General features: G+C 39.1%; 3 protein-coding genes across 9 annotated transcripts in view; 2 read left to right on the forward strand and 1 right to left on the reverse strand.

Moving 5' to 3' along the window:
* Window positions 1-4,901: 4,901 nt before the first annotated feature.
* Window positions 4,902-27,947, reverse strand: part of sh2d3cb (SH2 domain containing 3Cb) — an 86,724-nt gene continuing 63,678 nt past the window's right edge. For all 3 annotated transcript variants that reach the window (XM_036144301.1, XM_036144300.1, XM_036144302.1), the window contains 6 exons: window positions 11,445-11,899; window positions 9,996-10,111; window positions 8,326-8,497; window positions 7,672-7,783; window positions 7,381-7,587; window positions 4,902-5,457 (listed from right to left, as the gene is read on the reverse strand). In XM_036144301.1, coding sequence (XP_036000194.1) covers window positions 5,288-5,457; window positions 7,381-7,587; window positions 7,672-7,783; window positions 8,326-8,497; window positions 9,996-10,111; window positions 11,445-11,899 — 1,232 coding nt within the window. In that variant the 3' untranslated portion in view covers window positions 4,902-5,287. The remainder of the gene's footprint in view (window positions 5,458-7,380; window positions 7,588-7,671; window positions 7,784-8,325; window positions 8,498-9,995; window positions 10,112-11,444; window positions 11,900-27,947) is intronic.
* LOC105939666 (UDP-glucuronosyltransferase 2B31) lies at window positions 13,626-23,486 on the forward strand. 2 transcript variants are annotated; one of them, XM_036144310.1, is made up of 2 exons: window positions 13,626-13,702; window positions 21,500-23,486. In XM_036144310.1, the coding sequence occupies exon 2, from the start codon at window positions 21,514-21,516 to the stop codon at window positions 23,092-23,094; it is 1,581 nt and encodes a 526-aa protein (XP_036000203.1). In that variant the 5' UTR covers window positions 13,626-13,702; window positions 21,500-21,513; the 3' UTR covers window positions 23,095-23,486. The 2 variants fall into 2 exon arrangements, with proteins under 2 accessions (XP_036000203.1, XP_036000204.1); XM_036144311.1 differs by lacking the exon at window positions 13,626-13,702 and adding an exon at window positions 19,708-19,828.
* On the forward strand, window positions 13,626-26,414 carry LOC105939667 (UDP-glucuronosyltransferase 2B31). Of its 4 annotated transcripts, none has more exons than XM_021308303.2 (2): window positions 13,626-13,702; window positions 24,198-26,102. In XM_021308303.2, the coding sequence occupies exon 2, from the start codon at window positions 24,200-24,202 to the stop codon at window positions 25,778-25,780; it is 1,581 nt and encodes a 526-aa protein (XP_021163978.2). In that variant the 5' UTR covers window positions 13,626-13,702; window positions 24,198-24,199; the 3' UTR covers window positions 25,781-26,102. The 4 variants fall into 4 exon arrangements, with proteins under 4 accessions (XP_021163978.2, XP_012737383.2, XP_036000202.1 ...); XM_012881929.3 differs by lacking the exon at window positions 13,626-13,702 and adding an exon at window positions 13,736-13,898 and having other exon boundaries at window positions 24,198-26,414; XM_036144309.1 differs by lacking the exon at window positions 13,626-13,702 and adding an exon at window positions 19,812-19,828.

The following is a 27,947-nucleotide window of genomic DNA, read 5'->3' on the forward strand; positions in this document are numbered from 1 at the left end:
CATAGTGAACCTGTTGTCTGTTCTTTCTCCACCTGCGTTCAGCTTTTCGACACTCCCTTTTTTCACTTCTAACTGCTGGAGCACTTCTCCAATGAGATTTTTTCTTCCAGGAAAAAACTTTCACTTTAACTGGAGCAATGATGTCTGAGACTTTAGAATTAAAGTTTTCTACTAGTTCATCTACTGAGTTGCAGCCCAAGGTTGAAGTAGCAGAGTAAGCTTGAATAAAAGTTTCCAGGGCATTGTCCTTAAAGGTGTGTTTTCTTATCATGTCCCTTTGGCTAAATAAGTCACTGAAAATTATGCATTCAAAGGTAACAGAAAAGTAATCAGATAGGGCAACGTCAATTACACTGACTTTATAAATCTTTAGACATTTAGTGATGATCAAGTTTAAAATATGTCCCTGTTTGTGTGTTGGCTGTTTAACATGCTAAGTTAAACCAAAGTTTTTAAATGTGTCACACAGTTCTGTTGTCAACGTGAAAGTTGAAGTCTTCCACAATAATTAAATAGTCATAATCAACACATATCACAGACAGCAGGTCACTGAAATCATTAAAAAAGTTTGATGTGGACCTAGGAGACCTGTAAATATTCAGAAAACATAGTTTGTACCGGGCTCTATACCTTGAGAGCCAAATGTTCAAAAGAGTCGAATTTTCCCAAAAACACCTTTTTACACTTTAGTAAATCAATAAACAATGTAGCCACTCCTCCACCTTTCCTTTGCTGTCTGCTCTCACAAAGAAATTTGCAGTTTGGAGGAGTCAATTCTAACTGAATAGCTGCTTCATTAAATTCATGTAACCATGTTTCTGTTAAAAACATTACATCAACATTGTCAAGAATGAAGTCATTCTTGACAAAAAAGATTTTTCTGACAGAGATCTAATGTTTAATAAACCCAGTTTATATGACTTAGTGGTTGATGATGTCTCTCTGGCAGGTTGCATTTGACAGTTTATGACTTTTAAGTGTTTGTTCATGTTTGTTAAGTTATTGTTTTTCATATTTCTGCCACGTATCATCACAGATATTCCATATTCTCCGACAAGAGGCCCCAGCTGATGCTGGAAACTGTCATGTCTGGTAAACGTGCTGCCAGGGCCCGGTGTGTATCACAAAGAAGTTATCTGAAGGTCCTCAGCACAACATGGACAACAGACCATGTTGTCTTTAAAGACTGTTTTCCCAAGAAAAACAAGATTTTTTACGCATCCCCCCCGCCAAAAAATAAATAAATAAAACCTCAAAACACAATGCTAAAATTAGGTGAAAAGATAAGATCCAACTTTTGGTCAAATCTGGACATTGTGCTGGCTCATTAAAGAGGAAGTTGCATGTCTCATCAGTGGATTTAAAAAAAAATCTAGATAGTTAAACAATACTAGATGTGAAACATCTAGTTTGAATTGACATTGATACGTGGCTGCTATGCTACAACAGGACATGGTCATGTTTTGCAATTATACACTGTTTAAAGTTATATCAAGACAATGGTTGAAAGGGATGAATTCGAGCACTAGCGATCTTTTAACAGCAAGCCCTGCACACACATAGAATAAAGTAGTGACAACTTCTTTTCAAGTTCAAGAATTTAATAACAGAAATAAAAGGAACATCCAGAGAACATCACTATGTAATGCTGTTTATCTGAACACAATATTTCAATCAGTAAATCCTCATTACTAGGCTAGTGAAACTTAACTAAACTACTAAGCGAAATGAAGATAAAAATAAGCTAAGCTAAAGAACTATTTACATGCAGAAACAAACAAAAGACAAAACAAAAGTGGTTGATCATGATCGGAATAAATCAGTGAATCCTTGTTCACTGCAGATCTGATTCCAAAAAGCATGGTATGGAGTTAAAAACATTTGGCATGTGTTTCAATCCATTCACAATGCAAAGCCCATGTTAACTAGAACGTTATTTTGAGTAAATAATATTCTAAAGACTGATTTGTTCAGTAAACTGGTCTAAAGTCTAAAGTTATCAAAATTGTGGGAAAAGGGCTCATAGCACTATCGAAGGATGGCTGAGCAGAACGGTTAAGCTTTATGCTTTAAAACAAGCTCCTTTTGAGACGTCTGGAACCAGATGTTAGCAGGAACTAATATTTTGGCTAGAGGGCATTCTGCGCTATAAAATAAAAGCTTTAGCTTTATTTTTAGTCATAATTAGTGGGCTGGATAATGTAAACATTAATGTCCCATCAATGTATGAAACTCTTGTGGAGATAACCTTTGTTATAACCATATAAACACACTCGAATGATAGCAATACCATGAAACGGAAAGCTAGTGTTAGCTACCTCCGTTAGCCCTTTGTTCAGAGACCCGTGTGTCCAAACAATTTACAAAACATTTCCCAATAAACCTTTTAACTTTTCCCTCAGCTCTGCCCAAACCTGTGAGTCAGTTCACTTTGGTCATACAAGGAAGGCAGTAAAAGCAGCAAAGTTGTTGGTTTGATAAAGTGGGCAACCCTGGGGTTCTGCGGCCTAGCAGAGCAGGCATGTGTTCGTGATTGGAGGCCTGGTTTCTGCCTCGTTCTCTGATCTGGATGCAGTCCAGTTTAAGCAGGTTGTGTTGCTGGCTTTTCAGTTTGACAGAAGTTAACCACAATTTTCAAGTATTTCCTGATAGACATTTGGTAACAATGACTTAAGAGGTCAGGGATGTGGACTGTTGTTAAATTTTTGGCAACAGTTGGAATTTTATATTTATATAAATGTACTGTTATAACATTGAATTGGCGATATAAATCAAGAAGTAAAACAATAGAAATAAAATTAATAGGTACATGGGTGCTTCAGTTATTGTTAGTAAGCTTGTAATAAATCATGTGTTTTGAAGGTGGACTTAAACTATGAATGGTCAGAGTTGTGTAGTTGCAAAAAAATGCCACGAGATGGTGCCATCACCTCATTTTCTGAAAAGCTCCATCTTTACAAAATGTTTTATGTCAAATTAAATAAAGAAAATTCATTAAAAATTAAAGGTTTGCTCTAAAATTCTGAAAATATTCATGAATGTCCAAGAGGGCTTTCTCTAAGCACTTTTTTATAGTCATTGATAAAATTGTTTCAGGGAAAAAATATTAAACTTAATAGTAGATGTAAGTTTCAATGTCTTGTAAATAGGTCAAAATTGCCAGGATTTTTGCCAAACTGAAATCCATGTTCCAAGTTTTTTTTCCACACTTCTGGAAATAGGCCCTGCCCACTTGTTTTAATCATTACCATATTTAAAACTTTAGTTCAGGGCTATGACTAGAAGGGAATAAAGAAGGTTTTGTAAAAATCCGATCAGCCATTCTTGCGTAGAAGATTTCTTGACATCACAGCGCCCCATAGTGATGAACGATCCTCAAACGTGGGACATGTGTGCAAAATCTTATTTGGATTATGGGTTATGAAGGACATGTTAAACTCTGTTATGGTTTTAGAAAAATCAGCAATTACATTTAGAGCTAGCTAGCTAACAATCACTTTTTTAGCATTACTTTTCGAAAAAGTCACCGCCGCGTTAACTTTTTTTATTTGTCCATTACACGTTATCTATGGAGTTTTGTGCGGATTGCACAAAAAATGTAGGAGGAGTTTAACAACAAAGGTTTTGCCTTTGTAGCCATGTAGCGCAAAAAGTAGCTGGGAAACAAAAGGTGTGCCAATCCCCTGCAGAATCATCCAATAAACAAAGTGATGTTAAGTTTTTGAGTGTGGGTCCAGTAGTTTGGTGGTTATAGGCCGAAACGCATTGTCCTTTGTTATAGTGCCCCCTAGTTGTTGAGGGGTCTGAATTTCTGGGTTTGATTAGCGGTGCACAATCTGTACTTGAATACCTGATTCAATGGATTCGTTACAAGTTCGTATGGGCCGCATAACACGTTTTAGCGGAGAATTGGAAGAAGAATAAATAACTAAAACTCATACGAAAAACAAAAGGGTTCTCTGCTCACAGAGCAGACGCACGGCTATGCCTTGCATAGCCCTTTCTATCTGCACTACGGGCTTGGAACCCTAATAAATAATTTAAAAACGAACGAGAAACAATAAGGTTGTCCGCTCACAGAGCAGACGAACGGCTATGCCTTGGATAGCCCATTATTTCTGCACTGCGGGCTTGGAACCCTAATAAATACATCAGATGGTATCATGATAGAACATTTCTTTTAAAACAGCAGATGGTCCTATTTTCAAACGACTGCACTGTTCATTTATGCAAATGGGAACAAGACAAAAATATTCTCCTTTTTAAATGTTTTAGCGACATTTCAGAGCTCAGTGATCCTTGAAATACATTTCTGTGCGGCAGCACTTTGTGTCAAAATAACTCCTTTACGTTTCATAATATTGTAGTAGAAAGAAAACAAGAACCAGTTTTATTTAATAAGAAAGAAAAGATAATTTATTCACAGTTATAACACTATTCAGATAAATAGTAGATGTTAATAAAGTGTGAGGTTACAGAAATTATTTGTACATTTGAATTCTTGCTGTCAAAAGCTGTTCCCTCACACTGATCCTGCTTTATTAGATTTACCAAAGTATATTAAATATCTATCAATAAAATGAGTACATGAAAATGAAAAAAGAAAGAACAACTTAGAGACTTTATTTGTTCTTTAAATTTAGGATGTGTCCTGCCTTTGATGAAGGTCCAGCCTTCAGGCAGATAAAGGCATTTCCACACATTAACCCACAGACAAAGATTAAACTTCTTCCTCATTATTATTTTTCAGAGAAAGTACCTCATTGGTCTTCAGTAGTCCCACCAGAACCTGATACTGGACCATATTTCTACCTGCTGCCTTACCTAAGCCACACAACACGAGTGTTTACAGCCTCCTAGAAGTACTGAAGACCTGGACTCCTTTCTAAGCTGTTCTCTGCAGCTTAGAAAGGATAAAAGGATGCAAACTACTCTTTACAGTGTGACAGTTGCGTATTTCTAAGATTTTAGAGTTAAAACCCAAATATTTGTTAGAAAACAAACAAAGCACCCCAACATTTCATGTTCCTTTTCATTAAAGCATGTTGTCAAGAAAAAAATCATTTGTAATTTGAACCTTTAAGAAAAGTTAATTAAGTTATGGATTTTTTTTACAATGCTGCTTATTCAGACAGTTTGGGAGAAGATTCCTTCAGATTTATGTCAGCCAGGCTCAGATAAAAATAAATGTTTCCATTTTAAAATTAGGATCCCTTACATTTAAGGTGAAGTGATGTCAGTCACAGACAGAACATTAAAAGCTGGGTCTGTAAATGCAGGTCTGGGATCAGCGCCCTGCGGTCGGCGGTTCCAGCCTGTTGGACAGGGCGCTCAGCACCTGGTCGAACTTGGAGTGTCTGAGAACCTGGTTCTCCTCAGCTCCCCGACTCCCCCACAGCAGCCTCATCTGGAAGTCGGTGAGGAAGATCTCCCGGACCTCGCCCTCCTCCTGGAAACCTGGAACGTTACATTTCAGCGTCAGTATGTTGGCAGCGGCTCATGACGATCACCACTGTCATCAGTTTTTAACACCGCCATTTTGAGATTCCCAGCATGTAAGTCTCTGCCACTGAGGGTAACTCTGGGTTTCCATCTTTTATATAAAATTATTCTCAGAGGGTTGGACAGACACGCTTTAACTTTTTTAAAGATTTTACAACTCCAAACAACTTCTGTCTACTCGCTCAATTTTCCCTCTACGAGGACAAATTAAACACCAAAACGTAAGTAGTTTTGTCTGGATTCAGCAAATGTAACCCTCATTAGTATGGGATTTAGAGATTTTTCACAAATCTTCCCTGAGCGGCAAAAAGTGGAAACACCCTCCATTAATTTTCTATGGAGCTGTCTTCAAAAATCAGACATGAAAATCCCAAACGACATGTTTTCTCATCGTTGCCACTCCTAAACCGTCTGATGTACAGGCATGAAACCTACACAGATTAATATCCAGACACTTTTACTGTTCTGCTGCTGGAACAATTTGTTCGGGAGTAGCAAATCTGCAAATCGCTGAAAAAGGTTTAAACTAAATTTGCTCAAAATGATCCACTTTTTTACATCATCGGCACACTCACACCGAGTTTTTTTTTACATACATGAAAATAACCACGATTGTTCACCAAAGCCGGTTGATACTGACAGTGAAAGAATTATTTTGGTATCTCTTATACTTTTTCAGTCATAGCAATTTGTTCGGGACCCTGTTCAGACTGTTTGGCCATTTTCGTAAAACTTCCCCTTTATTTCATGATTTTTTTGCACCTTTATTAAAATATTTTCTACAAAAACAGACAGTATTGTTCCCTTTTCCATTTCCTACAGGGCTGTGATGAACATAGGAATCTGAGATTTGCAAGCCCCTTCTAAATTTCTTCAGAAATTTTCTAGTGTATTTATCCTACTTTCGGGATGGAAACACAATTTATCCCAGTATAACAAAAAGTGCTTCTGATTATGATTACCAACTATAGTTTAAGTGCAGTAAGTTGAATGCATTGAAGCACAATCCTCATCCAGTGTAAAGTTTATCTAATTATAGAAGACAGATTAGCAGAAGCCCTAAATATCTTTCATGTCTTGTTTTCAAAAAGGTTCTTCTTGTCTTCCTGACTTTCTCACACTTCCTGGTTTTATTTGTCCTTTAGAAAATAATTCTGGAAACATCCATATAAAATTTTTCACTTAACCAGACCTGGGAAATTTACATAAAACAATAAAAAAGATTGTGCAGGACTACATACATATATTTTAAATGGATATTTTTCTTCAGATATTTAAAACCCTGAGATTCCCATCTTATATGTAATACCTCTTCAATGCCAGTAGGTGGGAGAGTTTGTTCTTTTCTTCCTCACAGATTGTGACTCAGTGATTTTCACCCCTACCAGAGGAGCCATAACCTTTGGCATACCTTACCTCAAGGTTGATTTCATGGTCCAGATTCATTAATTCTATAGATGTTTTCATTGACAGAATATAAATTATGATGATTATGTAGATGAAATTAACGTTTCTTTATCTTCTAATGACCCACATCCTTCACTGCCTTATGCAGATGTTATGCAGCCTCTCCATGTAGCTCTGAGATCAGAATAAATATAAAAATAAAAGAGAAATAACCTTCCTGGAGACTGGCGACCTGTCCAGGGAGTGCCCTGCCTCTCGCTCATTGACAGGTGGAGATAGACACCAGCACCCCTCACGACCCCACAAGGGATATATGTATTAAGAAAATTGGATGGATGGATTCAACCTTCCTGGTTGAAAACCCTTGATTTGTTATGGGTAATGAAGCTTTTCGTTAAATCGGATTATGGATAGAAAGGATTAGAAGATCATAACTTCTCTTCCATGTAACCCAAACCTCCAGGTTCTCACCCTGTAATCGTCCCTCAGCGTTGGAGCAATAGATTCCCCCCAGCTGAGCGATGGTTCTCGCCGCTGCCAGGTGGAGCATGACAACCTCCACCCCAACCTCTGCCGTCTCCCACGGCTCCGTCCCCTCACCCACCGCAGAGCTCTTCTCCAGCAGGGTGAGGAGGGGGAGGACATGAGGGAAGGTAGTACTGGACAGCGGACAGCTTTCTGCAGGACAGACACAACCAGAGAGTCAGTGGCCATTTCTAACTTTGTTTCATAGATTTTATTGAACTCTATTGGCCTTTTTACCTTGTCCATCATTCAAGCTCTTCAGAAACGGCCGCAGGGTTTTCTCGTACAAAATGGCACCCTCTGTGTGTCGCTGCCGTAACGCTGTCCAAGTCTGCTCCAGTCGAGACACCTGGGAGACGAAGCAACATCAAAATGACACAAGCAGAATAAGACAGGAAAAAAATGCCCTGAAACACAGGAGTGTGATGAATTCAGGCTGGAAACATTTCCAGCTCCTATCCTTCTCTCTGCCAGCTGCTCCTGCAGAGAATCAAGATGCTGGATTTGGGATTAGCATGCAGAATCATATTAAAGTATAAATAACACAAGAGTGTCTCTATGACATATTTGTCTGTCTTTTTCTAATCGAAAACTTAAACTAAACTAAAAGTCCAACTTTGACATAAATAAGACCTGATATAAAAATTATAATTTCTGCAGAACCAGAGATAATGAGGTCAGATTAAAGCAGAACTCATCATGTTTTATTCTCTGTGTGTAAGGGGTAACTACTCCATGGTTTATGGACCACTGGCGGTTCAGTTATCAGTGATGTATTAATCTTGTTCACCTGTATCACAGATGGATATCAGCCTGCCTGTCAGCTCTCCCTCTCCTGTCCCCGCTATCAATAAAGATAACCGGACAGAACCCTGAGTCTGTTTCTCTCACCTGCGGTAGCTCCAACGCTCTCATGACTGCTGCAAAACCAAACATGTTCCCCGTGGTGGTCTTCAGTTCAGCTGCGATCTGGATGATTTTATGCAGCAGGGCGGCCCTCTCCTCCGTCGTTCCTGTGCAGCCCAACACATTTACAGCCAACATGGTGGCCATGGTCTGAAACCTGCAGGAACACATCAGCACCTGATCAGCAGTGGGAGTCACCCAGTTTAGGAGAGAAAACCTGAAATCATCAATAATCTGGCACTGGTTTAACAAACTAAAGGTTTTCCAAAATTTGCTTTCCAAATTTCAAAAAGTTTTTAAAAGTCTGAAAAGTTAGTTTTGAGAGTTAGAAAATTTTATTTTTTCAACCTACAATGATAGCGGTGATCACAATGACAAAAATATATTTTATTAGTGGTTCTGATTGCCCTGAAGACGTTGGTCCCTTTCTGGTCCTTATTTCCAGCAGTATACCCTGGACAAGTCGCCAGTCCATCGCAGAGACACAGGACAAACAATCATAAACATCTCACACCTAAAGTCTATTTAGAGAGACTAAATAACTTAACCGTCAGGTTGTTGGACTGTGGGAGGATTCGGAGAACCTGGAGAGAACCAATGCATGCAAAGGGGGAACATGCAAACTTCAGGCAGAAAGACTCCAGGCAGGGATTTGAACCCAGGACCTTCTTGCTGCAAGGCAACCAACCACGCCACCATGCAGCCCAAAAAGGAAATGCCACAAATATTAGCTTCAGCTAAACATTCAACTTGTGTTTTACACCTAATCTCAACAAAATGGTATGTCCTTTCATCACGGCCCCATTTTAAAGATGATTATTCTCTGTTTAGTTCCATGGGCTGTTATTTGAGAAACCCTCTCTTGATCAAGATGACTTAATAAATTAGAGACCTATATCTTATCTTCCTTTCTTATCTACAATTCTTGAGAATGTAGTTGATCATCATGCATGAGAACATTTACAGAGTAAAGACCTATATGAGTTAAGTTTCAGTCAGGCTTCAGAGCTCATCATAGCACTGAAACAGCTCTGGTGAAGGTCACTAATGATATTCTCATGGCCTCAGATAATGGACTTGTGTCTGTACTTGTCCTGTTAGATCTCAGTGCTGAGATCTAGGACAAGACAGACATTGTAAGGTTCTCTTACAATCTCAGACTTGTTGGTCACATACCTTATGAAGATATAGAAATATGTCTAACCTCGTATTTTATTTCCAACATTATATTTATCTAAATGTTGTACAACAAAAGTTAATTCAATCCTCTGTTTTTCGTTCTGGGTGTGTTAAGGTTGCCTCCCTTTTAAATGATGATGGTCTAAATAAACCTTGGTTCAAAACCCAGACAGGGGTCTGTCTGCGTGTTCTCTCTTTGCATGTGTGGGTTCTCACTGGGTACTCCACCTTCCTCTCACAGCCCTAAACCCTGACGTTAGGTTTAAAATATTGAAATATGAGTCTGTTGATGGACCGATGTTTGTCCTGTAAGCTCCTGTGTTGCCCTGCCTCTGGACCCCAGGACAGCTGGGGATAAGCTGGTACACACAATAGATGGATGGGCTGATGTGAGCAAAGTTCATGAAACAGAGCGCAGAAATGTCTTGGTTCCTTTGTGCTGTCAAATAAACCCCTGGATGCGAGACAGTCCTCACCTCTCCAGCAGGTCCAGTCTCAACTGCTGTCCATGCGGCAGCGTTAGCAGCTCCATCCCAGAACTCACTCCCATCTTTCTTCTCATCTCCGGTGTCACCTCCAAAATCCTCGCCACCTAGGAACCACAAACACGTTGGTCGGAGGTTGATTATTTCCTGTTGCATCTTCCATACGGTAAATAGTCCGTACTCGAACAGCATTTTATAAAATTCTGAGGCCTCCAAAGCGCTTTGCATTACATTCACAAGCTGATGGAGATAAGCTACATTGTAACCACGGCTGTCCTGGGGCAGACTGACAGAAGCAAGGCTGCCAAACAATCAGCACCCCCAGGTCCTCTTTCCAAAGGATACGACTGAGATAGACGGAGGGTTCGGACCAACAACCCACCAGTTACAGGACAAACTCAGAGTTCCTGTGCCAATGTCACCCCATAGTATAATACATAACAATACTAGAAATATAACATGACACATAATGATACCATACAATTAGTTTATTTGGAGCTGCAAAGTGGTGCTGTTGGTGGCACTGCTGCTTTAAGCAAGGAGGGCCTGGGTTCAAATCCCTGCCTGTGGTTTTTCTAGATGGAGTCTGCATGTTCTCCCTGTGCATGCATTGGTTCTTTCAAGGCACTCTGGCTACCTCCCACAGTCTAAAGACTGTTTTTTACATCCCTTCAGCTCTCAGATCTCACACATGGGATCCGTTTTGATGAGCTGGACCGTATTACCAGGAAGGAGGATGTTTGGGTTTCCCTTTGGTTCCTGTCCAGTTTCAGTGATCCTGTGTGAATTATAGCCTCAGTTTCCTTTTCTCAGCTGACAGGTGTGGCCATCAGCGTCTAGGTTTGACATGCGTTTAATAATGGTACTCTGCATACCTTTGTCCTACTGACTTATTTGAGTTACTGTCGTCTTTCTCATCTGGAACCAGTCTGTCCATTCTCTACTGACAGCAACAAGGTATTTTTGTCCAAACATCGGCTGTAAACTGAATATTGTTTTCACAACATTCCCCATAAACCTGAGAGGCAGTGATCTAGAGGCCCACATGCATTGTGTTGCTGTGATGGCTGATTTTGTATTTAACGTTATAAGCGCCTCAAGATTTCACATGGTTATACTGATTTAAAACGCCTTTAAATTTAACCACCCATTTGAACGTATCAAACATCCACTCCCAGCAGGCGAGGCTTCAGCTACAGTCTTTATTCCCAAAAAGATGATGTTGTGATTTTATTTAATAACCCTCTTCATCAGGAAGTTTTAAGTTGGTGCAACTAATCTTAGATGGAAGTAAACAACCATATGCACGTAGTTCCAATAGGGGAAGTAGTGCAGCAAGTCCAAACGAACTAAAACAAAGGTAAATGAAATACTGCATGCTTTCTACTTTTGTAACCATTGTTAGTTTACAGCTATTGATTCTCGTGTCTCCAGCATTACCATGCAGTCAGTCTTGGTGATGTGTTTGGCCGCCATCCTGGGGTCGACCTCAGCCATCAGCTCCTTCACCCTCCGCAGGATGCCCACTTCCAGTGGCTTATTGTCTTTTGGCATCAGTGGCGAGTGGTACATGCTGGGTTTAAAACAGGAGACCGTCTCCACAACTGGTGAGAAGTGCACATTCTCGTCCGCCAAACCGGACGTTACAGCACTGAATGATCCTTCCTCGGCCTGCAGCCTCTCCACGTAGCTCTGAGGGTACGGCTCTGTGCAGCCATCTTTGTTTAGGGACGCAGAGTCCTGCTGCAGGGAAGGGTTGGGTCTGTTCAGGCACTGTCTGAGCAAGGTGCTGCTGGAAGAAGGACAGGATCGGGGGGCGTCTGACGAGTTTGATGATGACGTAGATGGTGTGACACTGGCTGCCCGAATGCAACAAGGGCTCCTGGATTGTGAGGCTGGAGGAGAGAGAAAAAAGAAATAAAACTTAAAGTTTTTAAATACCGACAAAGAACACCCACTTGTACGGCTTATTTTGAGATCCCATTTGTTACTTATACGGCTAAATCTGGTACAGTATATCTCTCCTCTTATGTAATTAATGCTCCTGTACATTGTTGTGTAAGCACCATTTGGAATAAAAATCAGGCTGTAAGTTGGAAACAGCAGGAAACCGGACACTTTTACAGGCACCCAGTAACACATCTGAGCTCTGCATTATTGTTCAAAAGGTCTTGCCGTATTCAGTGCAAGTCTTTGTGTTTAGATTCTTAGTTTAATCTTGTGTTCTGTTCTTCTGTTCTGTCCATTTGGATTTCTTTCTCTTAGCTTATCTTTAGTATTGTTTCCCCTGGTTTGTCGTTTACAGCTGTTTGTGTTAGCTCAGCTTCTTTTGTGTTAATTATTCACCTTTACCTCATTCTTTCTGTTTTCTCTCCTCTGCAGCCCTTCCTGATCCCGTAATTAACCTACCTGCATTCAGTGTCATTCTCCACTTTCACCTCAGCATATAAACTCATTGCCTTTCATTGTTTCATGCTGGGTCCTCCACTGCACTGCCCAAGCTCCTCATCTTTTCTCTTTGTTTCAGTTCTGTGCGTTTTCTGTCATCATTAAATCCTTCACCTTGTTCATTCCAAGTTCATGTCTACCGACAACCTACAAAACATGACAGGCAAACTTTCTGGGGACGGCTTGGGACCCTTTCATAGCTGCATGCAGTTATATGTACAGCATAGTAGGTTAGTCTAAGGCAAACACTTCACAGATGGATTTGTTTTGACAAACCACAAAGTAGTTTAGTTCATAAGAATGTTTCCTTTTACTGACAAAAACGTAACACTTTCAGCGTGATTTCCTATTTAGGACAAAGAGGATTTTGTTGTATGCCTTGTTGACACACTCACCGTGTCATTCATTAATGATTGTCGCACAGCCAGCTGCACCACTGCCTACCAGACAGAATCACTGCTGATAAGAGCGACTTTTACCCAACTGTCACATGAAAATATATATTTAACAGGTTCAGGTGATCATCTGCACTGCAGCTCTTTACCTGAATTTATGCTGTCATCCATCATTTATTTGCTGTGTGGAACCACTGACTGATTTTTGAAATCTCTTTAAAGTTGTGTTGCATCTGTTAGGGATAAATTTAATCCTGCTTTTAACAAATATTTCTATAAATCCTTCTTCATTTACACCACTTTATTTTTCCGAGTTTTAATCCTTTTACTGTACTGTTAGTGTTTTACTAAAATATGCTGATTGATCAATTCTTTTGTTTCTTATTGCTCAGATTTCTAAATGTCGCTAAATATGTGGGTGTGCTAAAGTTCAGATTGAATCATCCACATTTTGCATCCAAATAGCTGTTTAAATCTGAGTAAAAGCTGAAGTCGCAACGTTAATTAGTCGCAATGTTAATTATATGACATCTACAGTGAGATTGAATAAAGATAAAAATGTTAGGAGATAAGAGGAGGGAAAAACAGAACTGTTTTATGGTTGCTTTGCCTTTGCTCTGCATGAACCTTCAGATACAGGTCCGTGTTATACTACATTTACAGTTCAGCACATGGCTCCTGCTTCCGGTTCCAATCCCCTGAAGTAAACCTCTCACATGCTGAACTTCAGTCCAGTTACCTCACTGCTGACACCCACCGAGTTTCTCTGCCTGTCAGAACTGGAAGTCACTGCAGAACTTTGCTCTGAGGGAGACTGGAAGCACGGAGAGGTATCTGCTGGCTGCGACGCTCCCGGTGAGTTTTTTCATTAGAGAGCAAAAAACAATGAGCAGCGAGGGAAAAGGAAACAAATGACGCTTCAGTACAGATGCTTTTGTGTGATTCTTTATGAATAAAATGAGAGTAGCTACATATAGGTGCTGCAGTCTCACTGAGCCAGACTGGGGGTTTCCAGATGTTTTCTGCAGAACAACAAGTCTGAACCTAACGGGTAAGCTCGCTGTCGAGGACATCTCACTTTGTTAGAACGTTTAAATGTTTCAGCAACCGGTTCCTAAAGGAAATCTGGTTCCAATTTAGAGAATGCTCAGACTGTGAACGTTAGGAGATTGTTTCCTGTGAAAAGCTTCTATGTTGTTTTCTGTAACAGAGAAAAAAAGATTTGCGCTCTGAAGCTTCCTAAACCTTTAACTCCTTTAGAACTTATCTGCTTTGTAGTATTTAGCATTTTTATGAAAAAAAAAAAAATCAGGTCAGTTATGAAAGTTAAAACCATCCTAATCCGTTCTGAAGCAGCTGTTCCTTCTGAATAATACAGCTTCCCTCTTTTGTCCCTTTGAACACAAAAGACAACATTAAACTCCTTTCTGTGATCTTACTTCTCGCGTATCATTACGTGCAACATGTGCCCGTGAACACAAAGCTGTGAAATCTGAGCAAAACGTCTGCGTAACCCTCCTGAGACATTCGGGAATTTCACCATTGTTGCTGTGCAATCAGGAAACTATTAGTGAGCGATGCAGGATCTGGGAGTTATGTAAAGCTTGTGTAAAGAAAAAAAAGGCCTCTAGGCGCTCTGAAAAACCTTCAAAACAACCTGTGTCGTGAGACTTTGTCTGATCCCGTTTGTTTTGGGCAACTTATTCAAGATGTTTGCTCCAGAGCAGCATGTTCAAAAGTTAATATCTGGGTTCCAGATAAGGTCAATGGCATGAAACAACCAGCAATGAGGAAACCCTTTTTAATGAATATAATATAACTCCTGGTATTGAACGTTGCTCATCAAACTATTCCTTACAGCAGACATGTTTGCAGGTTCAATCACAGCCTTCTCCAACAGCTTTTTAATATAAAACCATCAATAATCTCTTCTGTAATCTTGCAACAAACAGTGTTAAATAACCAAGGGAATGAGACCCCAGTACAACACAGAATTTAAACTAACTGGAATTAGCGTAAATCGCACAAACTAGCAGGTTAGACAAATTCTACTGCAGTCTGACGTAGTGACAATCTAACGAGGACAACAGCGTGTGGAGAAGCTGGAAGTGGTGAAAGAGTTCAGCGATGTACCCGAAAAGCTATTGCTGCGGAAAAGAGCTATTGCCTTTACAATCAAAGCTCGACATAGTTTGTTATAAAACCTTCTGAGTCCACAAACACCATGGAGGTCCTTCTTCACTGCATACATTTGCAGTTTAGGTCATTTTGTTCCGTGCTTCTTTCCGTACCCACCTTCAGGACATTTCATGCCTTCTGATCATTTAAAATGATTTTCTAAAATGTACTTGTGGTGTACAGTGAGGACGTATAATTATATGCACCCCGTACAGCAGGGGTGCCCAAACTTTTCAGCCCACGACCCCCAGAATCACGGTGCCAGAGACCGGTGACCCCCTTTTAGCTGGTGGGATGTTTTTTTGAAGTTTTAGTTATGGGGTTGTGAAAATAAAGCCATAACATTTTGAGAAAAAGTAGTATTTTATGATAACTTAATAAAGATTGCACCTTTTCCCTGCGTTAAAATGAGGACAGTTAAGCATCTTGTAAAATTATACTTTGGTATCGGTTTCACAAATAAGGAAGCACTAAATTGTTTTAGCACATCTGCAACAATAATAATAATGAGTCGTATTTATAATGCACTTTACATTTCAAATAAAATCTCAAAATGCAGGGGGTTAAAATTAGTTCCCAAAGTATAATAAAAACAAAAATACACCGTATAAGCAAAATTTAACAAATCATTTTGGGACCCCTGCCATAGGGAACCTATGAAGTCCTGCAGGGACTGGGCTCTTTATGGAGAAACCAGAACCAACAATGCAGATGATCTGAACGCCGCTATCAAAGCAACCGGGACCTCCTGACCACCTCAGCAGAACCACAGGCTGATCCCCTCTATACCATCATTAATATTATGCAATATTCTAACATCCCGAAACACCGAATTTTGAGTTTTCAATAGCTGTAACCCATAATCATCAAACTGAAAAGACAAAACGCTTTAAGTAATTTCTTCTATGTGTAATGAATTTATAAAATATCTGAGTTTCAGTTTCTGAAATGAGATTTCACAAAATTTTTCACAATATTCTAATGTTCTGAGATAAACTTGCACTCACAATGTGAGACAAATCCCTCTGACCAATAATCAGACCACACACAACCTAAAGACTGACTTCACCACACAATTATCTGCAGCACATCCAAACTAAATAAAACCAGCATGGTGGCGAGCTCAGGAGCCGCGGACTGTAGCGTCAGACCGATGCTCGGTGAGCCGTGACTGGAAGAGCAGCCTTCAGGACAACACAAGTGTTGTTTTAGGATTTAAATGCTGTTCAATGTGGCCTCTGTGACAGAAGCCACATGAACAGCGAACTGTTAAATAGATCCACATTCATAGCATTACGATTCATGACAGTCATTAAGACAGAAGCACAAAGATGAGAATGAAAGACATTTTTTTTTAAAATGCTGCAAAGCACAAAAACCCAACTGAATAACAAGAGAAGAGACGATTTAGTGCAGAAACAAGCCGAGCACTGACACATTGGATCAGTGTTCAGCAGGGAGTGATGAGAACAGCAGCCTATTAACACACGCAATGTTTGTTACAGAAAACAGCGTTTTCTTTTCAGTTTATGATAAATACGGCACAATGTGATTAAATAGTCAACATTTAAAGCAATGTAAGTCATAAGTGTTTCAAATAAAATCAAAGATTGACTCAAAAGCTGCAGTGCAGATATCAGAATAAAAGCTAATTATTTACCACCAAATTAAATCAGTTTGGTTCAAGGCAGGAACAATAAAGTTTATTAACCTTTAATTAGACTAGCAGGCATACCGTAGGTCCCGTAAGACCAGACCAGCTTTGATGGTGATGACCTGAAATATCTCTGATTTTGCACTAAAAGTCTTGTTTGTTTGAGGGTTTTTTTTTTTTAAGGGTGCCACAATATTGCAAATATGTTGTAATCGAAATATCTGAATGTGCAATAATCGCAATGAAAGAACTGAATGAAGTGCAGCAAGGGTTGGCTGACATATTTAAAGTGTTGAACTAACACTTGCATTTGTAGCGCTAACATTATTTTTGGTCAGTGGGGCAGCAGATGTTCATCCCAGACACATCTGACATCGCCTGAAATACTAAAGGTCACAGAGTGATGGTAGCACAGATGAGAAAGAGGCGGAGGAAGAAGATACGCAAATATCACAACTGCTGTCGTAATCTCTTCTCATTTTATCGCCTGTTCACCACTTCAGTCCAGAGCTGTTTGAAATATTATAACTTAGCTTAGTTTTCACTACTATAATTTCATTGAAGTCATTTTAAAGGGACATATCATGCTTTTATTGTGTTCCTTTTAACATTGAAATCATTCAGGTGTGGTCTATATAGAAATGCTTTGGTCTGAATTCCTCATTATTTTTGCCTCACAGCCTCTCTTTTTTACCCCTGTTCTCTTTAAATCTAAAGGAGACACTTCACATCCCGCCAGGTCACAGAGCGTTCCTCTCCATCCCATCCATCAGCTGATCTTTGTAGTCAGCTGGTGGACGGCGTAATTAATTGTGCAGGTTAATACAGCAAAACAAAAACATATGTTGACCTATCTACTTGTAGCCTCAGCATCCTTCAGCTTGTACTACAAAAATAGTAGATTCATGAAATACATAAGCCAGAAGTTCATGAGTTTTTAGCATTTCTGCAGCAAAGACTGTAGTGTTATTGTTTAAAAAAATGTAATATAGAGGAGAGAAAACTGAACAGATTGAAAAATGTGACCTGAACAGAATATAAAGATATCTTTGCAGCACCTGTACGAACTAAATTCAAATACACAACAAAATGTATTTATGGTATAAAAAGGTAAATTTAGCATGTTATGTTCCATTTAAAAATGGATAAAGTTCCTTATGCCTGCTTTTTTAATCTTTAATGGATTTTAAATCGGTAACATCAGTTTGCACCCAGCAAATTCTAAATTCTCTGTATTTATTTTTTGTTTGAAATTATTTTATGTTCTCCAGCACACATAAAAAAAACCACAAGCTTTGTGGATAGTTAAGATATATATATATATTATATATATATATATATATATATATATATATATATATATATATATATATATATATATATATATATATATATATATATATATCTCTTTATATATATATATATGTACATATCTATCTATCTCTCTCTCTCTCTCTATATATATATATATATATATATATATATCTATATCTCTCTCTCTCTCTCTCTCTATATATATATATATATATATATATATATATATATATATATATATATATATTCATATTTTGCTATATGTGCTGCCATTTTAATGAACTCCTCGGGTTAAATGTGAAGAATTAAGTGGGATTTTGTATGTGTGACACTTATAACATGCTTTCATTCAACTAGTGTGCAGAGAGAACAATGAGGGGAAATCACAGCGTTTTGCTACGTTCTGACTGGGTTCTTTACTTTGTGATGTAATAATTTCCTTTTCTTGGTTATTTTCAAAATACTGCATGTACTGACCATTGAGGAAAGATGTTTAAATAATCTTTGAGCGCCTCCAAGTGGTAAGAATCATTAGAAGAACTAATCGGACAGTCAGAGATGCATAATTTTTCCACTTTTAGTCCTGAGCTGCTGGACATCTGCAAGGCATACCATGAAAATATGCAATTTACTTTTGGGTCGTTCCTATGATGTTTTAATGGCAGTTGGGTTGATAGTACCCACATGCAACACACAGCATCTCAGGTTGTGACACACCACCTTACAGCGTTTCAGATTCAGGTAAATGAAATGAAATGTGTTGATGTTGAAGCATTGAAAGGAGATATGGGAGAGCTCATTTTTTTGTGGCCATGTGGTTAATGCTGCTTTGTAAAAAGAAAGAAAAAACGTGTGTTGAATGTGCTTTGCTGTTTTTTTTTTTACAATGAAGCTGCACTATTGAAAATAAAGTTTAAATTTTTCGAAAAAAAATGTCTTAATTCTGTTTAATGATTGAAGTCCGAGTATAAGGAATAAAGTGGAAATAATAAAGAAAGAGAAAAGGCTGAATGTTCTCCTCAAACAGTCCAATCAGTTTCAATGAGTCACCCATACAGAGTGCAGGATGTTTAAATGCTAAAGGAGAATGATATTTTTGCAAGTAAATCTTATTCTAGACTATAAAGGTTCATGCCTGTCGCTGGTCTTTACGCCAGTGTCATTTTAACTTCATCATTTTTCTACTTTTTTCCCTCATAATTTCAATGTTTTTTGTCACTTCTTTAATTAAACAGGTAAAAAAATATGCTTTTTCTATTTTTTTTCTCTGAGTGAAGCTATTATTTATTTAATATATGAGACTTTAAATTGATTATAATTCAGCTTCATAAAGTAAATGTGGTGAAGATATTACAAGTATATGGTTAGAACAGCAAGATCAATCCCTCATCTCAGAAATAATACAACACAATCTGTTACAGTTACACTTGTCCATTAAGTTTGTGGTGTTAGTTCCAAAGTGAAATCACTGTCACAGAATCCCCAATTAAGACTTTCTCTCTAAAAAACAAAGAAACATCATGGCTTTTAATTCCATGATACATAAGTGTCTCTCAAGCTCAGTCACGAAATGAAGCCTCGCTTGACTCAAAACCAGGAGTTTTCAAGTCCGATCCTGGAGGGCCGGTTTCCTGCAGCTTTTAGATGTGTCCCTGGTCCAACACACCTGAATGAAATGGCTAAATAAGCTCTTCAGTGTGCAGTCAAGTTCTCCAGAGTCCTGCTGATTACCTGATTATTTGAATCAGGTGCGTTGGACCAGGGACACACATCAAAATTTGCAGGACAACAGACCTCAAGGACTGGAATCTGGAATTGAAGATCCCTGCTCTAGGGTATGATCTATTCCCACAGTTGTATCAGATGAAAATGCATGGGCTTTAAACAAATTTTTAATGATAAAGCACTGCTGCAGAGCCACTGTGATGCAAAATATGATTTAGTTCTCACTGATCCTGCAATTGGTGGGGGTGTCTTTCTAGGTCAACTTTTGGGTCTCCCATTGGAGATTTTGGACCATTCAAGGTTTTTGCCCTTTTCCCTCTCTCCTATTTCCCCATACTGGGGTGTTAAATCTGACTGACGGGATGACATTTATGCAGAGTCAGAAATGTCCTAGTTATATTTTGATTTTTTATTTTTTTTTATTGTTTTTTTATTTGGTACATTATAGAACCAAGCTACAAACCCTTTGTCCATCACCAAAAATGGCAAACATTTTCAACAGGTCAGAATTCCAGCAGTAGTGGGCACGCACAGTTGTGCTAATCTGCAAACATTTAATTATGGAGCTAACTTTTTGTTGCCCAGGGCCTTACTTTGATTGCTTGTGGTCTTACTTAGGCCAAGGGTTGCAAAGTTGGCATCCATAAACCCATGTAATCCAAAAAAGGCATGTTTTATTGCCCATTTGTTAAAAAGTCTGATGACATTGGAGAAAGGGGACCTCTGGAAACATTCAGTCCTGCTGTGTGTTCCAGGCCTCCAGCGGTGTTGCCACGTCTACTTATTATAAGCATCTTTGAACTTTTTACTTTATACTGTTTCCAGGTTAGAGGTAACAGAGCTGGGGGGGGGGGGGTTCTCTCTCGCAAGAACAGTTTCTTTTAAGGCATTGTTGCCTGGGAACAGAGGGATAGAATATTCTTCTCGAATGCTTCAGCTGGCATGTAAAAGTTATAATTTTAAGTAATTTATCCTGAACTAAAACAGCAATCCCCTAAAACATGCAGCAGTGCTCATGTTATTTATGTGCCCTGCGTGTGTGTGTACAGTAGCTTTTGTCTGAAGATGTGTTACACAGACTTACAGCTATTGGTTAGCGGCTAACATTAGTTCTTGAAATTTCCTAATTTGTCATTGGTTTAATGGAAATGAAGCTAATATTTCTGTTTGCAGAAAATTAGTCTTTGAAGAGTTTTGGTTAGTTGTGGCCATCACTTTTCATATTGTAAATATTAATTTTATTAACCAGACCTGTGTCTTCAAAAATGTTTCTATTATATTGAGTATTTTTCTTATTGTCAGTATAAAGTTTGAAATTTTAGTATCATTACAACCATTGATCTTAGCTTTTTATTTCATGTTTGCCCCATTTATATCGATTGAATGTCAACTTGGGTTAACCTATACAAATCTAAAGGCTGAGTATTCTCATCCCTGAGAATGTTTATAAGAATCTAAAACAATTATGTGAAAATATCTTTAAATTTAAATAAACACCAATTATATACAGTTTGTTTGAACTGAGTGAGGCGAAATACTGTCCCTACTGGATGTTAGCAATTGTGTCTGAAACCAGTTTTAAGCCCAACACACATTTGGTGTTGTGACCAAACCAAAAATACAAACGATAAACTTTGGTTAGTTCTGGTTGTTTGAGGGCTGCTCCTTACTGCAATTCCATTTGCTGAATGTGGAGAACAATATAATATAGTGTTAAGGGTCACTTTTAATGAAAGTCCTTTGTTGAAGTTCCAATCAAATCTTTCTGTGTCTCCCATCAGAAACTATTTCAAAGATGTACCGACTGACCCTGCTGAACCTGGCTCTGTTGCTCTGCTCATCATCCTTTGTAAATGGAGGGAAGGTTCTAGTGTTTCCCTTAGATGGAAGCCACTGGGTCAACATGAACGTCATCGTTGAAGAGCTTTATGCCAGAGGCCATGAAGTCACCGTAGTGCGACCATCAGATGCCTGGTACATTAAACCAGAGTCCCCCCACTACAAGGCCATTACAATCAACACTTCGGCAGGGTTTGAGAAAGAAAACTTTGAGTTATATGTAACAAGAACCCTAAATATGAGGCGCAGAGGTGCATCTTTCTGGACTCGGCTATGTCTCGAATATGATCTCATGACACAGTTCTATAAGATGCATGAACAAGGACTTAAAATGGTAGAGGATATTTTTGAAGATGACAAACTGATGCAGAGCCTCAATGACGCCAAATATGATTTGGTTCTTACTGATCCTGCAACTGGTGGAGGTGTGCTTTTAGGTCACCGTTTGGGTCTTCCACTTGTCTTTAATGTCAGATGGACGATTCAGGGTGAGGGGCATCAAGCTATTGCACCTTCCCCTCTCTCCTATATCCCCGTACCAGGGTCAGAACTTACGGATAGAATGACATTCATTCAGCGGGTCAAAAATTTACTCTATTATATTATCTCTAGCTTCCAAATTTGGTACATCACAGAACCAAACTACAAACCCTTTGTCCATCGTCACTTTGGCAAAGACGTACATTACATGGAGCTGTTTCAGGCGGCCGACATTTGGCTGATGAGAAATGACTTCACCTTTGAGTTTCCACGACCAACAATGCCAAACATCGTCTACATGTCAGGATTCCAGTGTAAACCCTCCAAACCTCTCCCCAAAGAACTGGAGGACTTTGTGCAGAGCTCAGGGGAACATGGTGTCATTGTGATGACACTGGGGACGCTGGTGGAACAACTTCCTGAGGACCTGACTGAGGACATTGCTGCTGCTTTTGCTGAGCTTCCTCAGAAGGTGATCTGGAGGCACAAAGGAAAGAAACCATCCACCCTTGGTAACAATACCTTACTCCTGGACTGGTTGCCCCAAAATGACCTCCTGGGTCACCCCAAAACCAAAGTGTTTGTGGCTCATGGAGGCACCAATGGAGTGCAAGAAGCCATTTATCATGGTGTCCCCCTGGTCGGCTTGCCCCTCATGTTTGATCAGCAAGACAACTTCTTCAGGATGGCATCAAGAGGGGTGGCCAAAGTCGTTGACATCGTAAAAGTAAACAAAGACATCTTCCTGGAGGCTCTGAAGGAAGTTCTCTATGAACCTTCCTACAAAGAGAAGATGAAGGAGCTGTCCAGTCTCCACAGAGATCAGCCCATGAAGCCTCTGGACCGAGCCATGTTCTGGATTGAGTTTGTCATGAGGCACAAAGGAGCGGCCCATTTGAGAACAGAGTCCTACAAGATGTCCATGATCCAATACCACTCCATCGATGTTTTGGGGTTCCTGCTGGCAATTGTTCTGCTGCTCTTTGCTGTTTTTATTTCTGCGGGCAAATTTCTCTGGAAAAAAATACTTCATAGAAGCAAAGCTAAAGAGGAATGATGAAACTGCTTTAGGTCAGAAGCAGCTGTATCTCAAACAATGGAACTGATTACTATGTATGGTATATTTTTGCATCTTCCAGTACAGATTATTCAGCAGTAAATTAACCCAGTTTCTAAAGAAAATTGTCCTACTCTTTAGAAATAATAAGGACACCATGTATCTGTTGTTTTGGTCACATCTTCCTTTTGAGCTCATCTGAAACTATAAATAATTGACAAAGTTAAATGGAAAAACATGTTTTTTGAATAGGAACAAACAGAATTTCAGAACATTGTTTAAAATGTTTTGCAGGTATGCTTGTTCTTTCCTAATATTTCAAACCATGGATTTAAAGTTGCCAATCTAAGAAATGTGTCTTTAACAATAAATAAAATGTTATTTTGTAACCATTACTGAGTGAGATTTTGTATTGTTACATTTTTGTTGCAGAAAACACATTGTGGTGATTGACAACTCAACTGGGTAAATGTCCGGAATATCCCAAAACTACAAAATAGCATTTTCTTTTTAAATCAGAGCCACCATCTTGCTGAAATATAAATAAATGTAGCTTTTAAACAATTTGTCATCCCTGTTAATGCAAATTATCTCCAGACATTTTTGTTTGCAGATATCCACATCAGTTTTGATCATGACAAACATGAGAATAAAATGCCTCTTTATGAACTAAAATCCCCACATTCTCACCTAAAGTCTAAACAATTTCAAATAAAAAGACTTCATATCTGGCATGTAATTGTCAATGTTACTATTGTTGGCCATGGCTACCAGCCCACTATGAACAGAAACAATGTCTAGCAGCTACTTTGAACAGTAGCTATAGATTAGTTGCCAACTCTGTTTAGAATGGGTTTAAAAAAAATAAATCCTGTTCTTGTAACTAGAATAAATTGTTCTCTATTCATTGTTTAGACAGCACATTTTGTTTTTTATCCCACATGTATAAGGACTTTTCAATACTGTAGAGGGACAGTATCCAAAATCAAACTGTCTTTATGTCCAATCATTTGCCTGTTGATTGATATATATACCTAACGCTGGTGCTTGGCTAGTTGGGTCAGATCTAACATCTATGTATCTCTCATCGGGATCTCTTTCAGAGATGTCCCGACTGACCCTGCTGACGCTGGTAGTCTTGCTCTGCTCGTCGTCCCCGGTGAATGGAGGAAAAGTCTTGGTGTTCCCAGTGGATGGAAGCCACTGGATCAACATGAACGTCATCATTGAAGAGCTTCACGCCAGAGGCCATGAAGTCACTGTGCTGCGTCCTTCAGACTCCTGGTACATCAAGTCAGATTCCCCTCACTACAGGGCCATTAATATAAATTCGTCAGCTGGATTCGACAGGCAGAACTTTGGGTCATATGTCACGAAAACAATAAATATGAGGCGTCACGGTTCTTCACTTTGGTCTCGCCTTTCCCTGGAATATGATCTACTGCAAACCTTTTATCAAATGGGAAAGCAAGTGCTTCAAATGGTAGAGGACATTTTTGAGGATGAAGTACTGATGCAGATCCTCAATGACGCCAAATATGATTTGGTTCTTACTGATCCTGCAATTGGTGGAGGTGTGCTTTTAGGTCACCGTTTGGGTCTTCCACTGGTCTTTAATGTCAGATGGACGATTCAGGGTGAGGGGCATCATGCTATTGCACCTTCCCCTCTCTCCTATATCCCCATACCAGGAACAGAGTTGACTGATAAAATGACGTTTATGCAGAGGGTTAAGAACTTCCTGTACTACATCTTTACGTGTTTCCAGATTTGGTACGTTGCGGAACCTCTCTACCCACCCTTTGTCCATCGTCACTTTGGCAAAGACGTACATTACATGGAGCTGTTTCAGGCGGCCGACATTTGGCTGATGAGAAATGACTTCACCTTTGAGTTTCCACGACCAACAATGCCAAACATCGTCTACATGTCAGGATTCCAGTGCAAACCCTCCAAACCTCTCCCCAAAGAACTGGAGGACTTTGTGCAGAGCTCAGGGGAACATGGTGTCATTGTGATGACACTGGGGACGCTGGTGGAACAACTTCCTGAGGACCTGGCTGAGGACATTGCTGCTGCTTTTGCTGAGCTTCCTCAGAAGGTGATCTGGAGGCACAAAGGAAAGAAACCATCCACCCTTGGCAACAATACCTTGATCTTGGACTGGTTGCCCCAAAAGGACCTCCTGGGTCACCCCAAAACCAAAGTGTTTGTGGCTCATGGAGGCACCAATGGAATGCAAGAAGCCATTTATCATGGTGTCCCCCTGGTCGGCTTGCCCCTCATGTTTGATCAGCAAGACAACTTCTTCAGGATGGCATCAAGAGGGGTGGCCAAAGTCGTTGACATCGTAAAAGTAAACAAAGAAATCTTCCTGGAGGCTCTGAAGGAAGTTCTCTATGAACCTTCCTACAGAGAGAAGATGAAGGAGCTGTCCAGTCTCCACAGAGATCAGCCCATGAAGCCTCTGGATCGAGCCATGTTCTGGATCGAGTTTGTCATGAGACACAAAGGAGCGGCCCATTTGAGAACAGAGTCCTACAAGATGTCCACCATCCAGTACCATTCCATCGATGTTTTGGGGTTCCTGCTGGCAATTGTTCTGTTGCTCTTTGCTGTTTTTATTTCTGTGTTCAAATGTTTCTGGAGGAGAGTATTTCACAGAGGTAAAGCCAAAAAGGAATGACAAAATAGTGGCACATAATCAATAAAAAGCTGAATTTGCTTTGGGTTTGAATACTGGAGTTGTCTAATTCTGCATCTGTGATGTCTTTTAGGTTCTCCAAGAAGAAGTTCTGGTTTAACTAATCTCAGCTAAATCCTCATTTTAGAACGGTCTGAGAAAAAGTTATATTTCAACTCTTATAATTTATCAACTTTTCATTTGTGACTGAAAGGAATGATTGTTCAACCAGAAGTATTTTACTTTACAGTCTAAGCAGAATGTGCTTTTGAAACTTTAATATTTAGTTAGAATTTTTAACAGGCTGGAAAAACAAATAGTCACAGTTTTTTACAACAGTGATCTGTTTTGTAAGCTCATGTCATCTATTCATTGTAATTTAGCTGATATGTTGTTGATATACCAATAAGTTTTATCCCTAAGTGAAAAATGACAATTTAAGAGGAATAATAAAAGTTTTTTTTAATAAATACTTGAAAAATGGTGCTGCAATAATAACTGATTGGTCTTTTAGAGGACAAACTGCTTAATGTGAAAATAAGCCTGAAATGCATTTCTTATCATTTTACTCATGAAATGTTCTTGTGTATGAATCACTGAAGGATATGTCTGATTCAATAAAGTTCAACAGAAAATATTTGATTATAAAATTTTTCATGAACGATTACGTTTTGCTTTATAAATATTTAACCCAATAGGGGGAAATACCCTCTAATGACGTATGACTGTTGCAAATTTACAAATATTTGGATTTATAGGTGCACAAACCAATCAATGTGTGCAGAAGAGATGCGTTTTAGCACTGAAACCCTGTATTGGAAGTTTGATTAAACTGCTTCGTTAGCGACACCTGCAGGCAATACAGAAAACAGCATTTGTACATCTTCTGAATTCTCTGCGTCTTTTTTTGGCCACAACCAAATTAATTTTTAAGTACCAGAAAAAATGAGTAAAAAAGCTGTTTTAGGCAAAACAAAAATGTATTGGAAACCAGAGACAGAGTAAATGAGTTAAACCAATATTAGTGAATTAAAGCAGGGGAGCCAGTCCTGGGGAGCCACTAACCTGTAACTTTTAGATGCATCCCTTCTCCAAACCAACTGAATCAAATGTTCAGTTTTTCGGTTTTGCTCAAAATGTGCATAAACCGATGCACTCTCGGCTCCATACTTTAGACCTTGTTCTGACATATGGCACTGATTGTGAAGAATTAACAGTATTCTCTCACAACCCTGTCCTGTCTGATCATTTTTTAATAACATTTGAGTTTAATCTAACTGAGTTCTCCACCCCCAAAAGAGGGTTCCATTATAGTAGATCTTTATCGGATAATGCTGTATCAAAACTTAAAGAGTCTGTCCCCTTTTTAATATCTTCAGTTTTGCAGAAATGCCCTGTAGATGGCAGGACTGTTGTTTCTTCCCATTCACAAATCGATACCTTTGCTAGCAATGTGACTTCCTCATTGCGTTCTGCATTAGACAATGTAGCTCCCTTGAAAAAGAAGGTGATTATTCACAGGAAGCTGGCTCCCTGGTTTAATTCAGAGCTGCGTTTCTTGAAGAAAAATGTTAGGAAATTGGAGAGAAAATGGCGCTCTACACACCAAGAAGAATCCTACTTAATCTGGAGGGACAGTCTATTGTTGTATAACAAGACCCTTCGCAGAGTTAGAGCAGCATATTTTTCATCATTAATTGAAGAGAATAAAAATAATCCTAGATTTCTCTTTAGTACAGTTGCCAAACTTACCCAGAGCCACAGCTCTGTTGATCCACCCATTCCCTTAGCTCTTAGTAGTAACGATTTTATGGGATTCTTCATAAATAAAATTGATGCCATTAAAATAAAATAATTGGCATCCTCCCAAACATGATTACGTCGCCCTCAGTAAGTGAGGCAGCATTGGAGGAATCTTTAGAACCTGCGCAGTGTTTGAACTGTTTAGAAGCAGTAGAGCTTTCTGAGCTATCTAAAATTTTAGCTTAATCTAAACTTTCTACCTGTATGTTAGACCCAATCCCAACCAAGTTGTTTAAGGACATATTCCCTTTGATCAGTGGCACTATTTTAGACATGATTAATCTATCGTTAGTAAATGGATATGTACCACAGGTTTTTAAAGTAGCTGTTATTAAACCTTTACTTAAGAAACCTTCTCTTGATCAAG

Source organism: Fundulus heteroclitus, chromosome 12 (genome assembly GCF_011125445.2).
Source record: "Fundulus heteroclitus isolate FHET01 chromosome 12, MU-UCD_Fhet_4.1, whole genome shotgun sequence".
Lineage (NCBI taxonomy): Eukaryota > Metazoa > Chordata > Actinopteri > Cyprinodontiformes > Fundulidae > Fundulus > Fundulus heteroclitus.

Coding starts and splice junctions, on each gene's coding strand:
- LOC105939666 (XM_036144310.1), top strand. CDS start 21,514: ATGTACCGACTGACCCTGCTGAACCTGGCTCTGTTGCTCTGCTCATCA.
- LOC105939667 (XM_012881929.3), top strand. CDS start 13,796: ATGAATAAAATGAGAGTAGCTACATATAGGTGCTGCAGTCTCACTGAG. Junction 13,899..24,197: donor AACAAGTCTGAACCTAACGG/GTAAGCTCGCTG, acceptor GATCTCTTTCAG/AGATGTCCCGACTGACCCTG.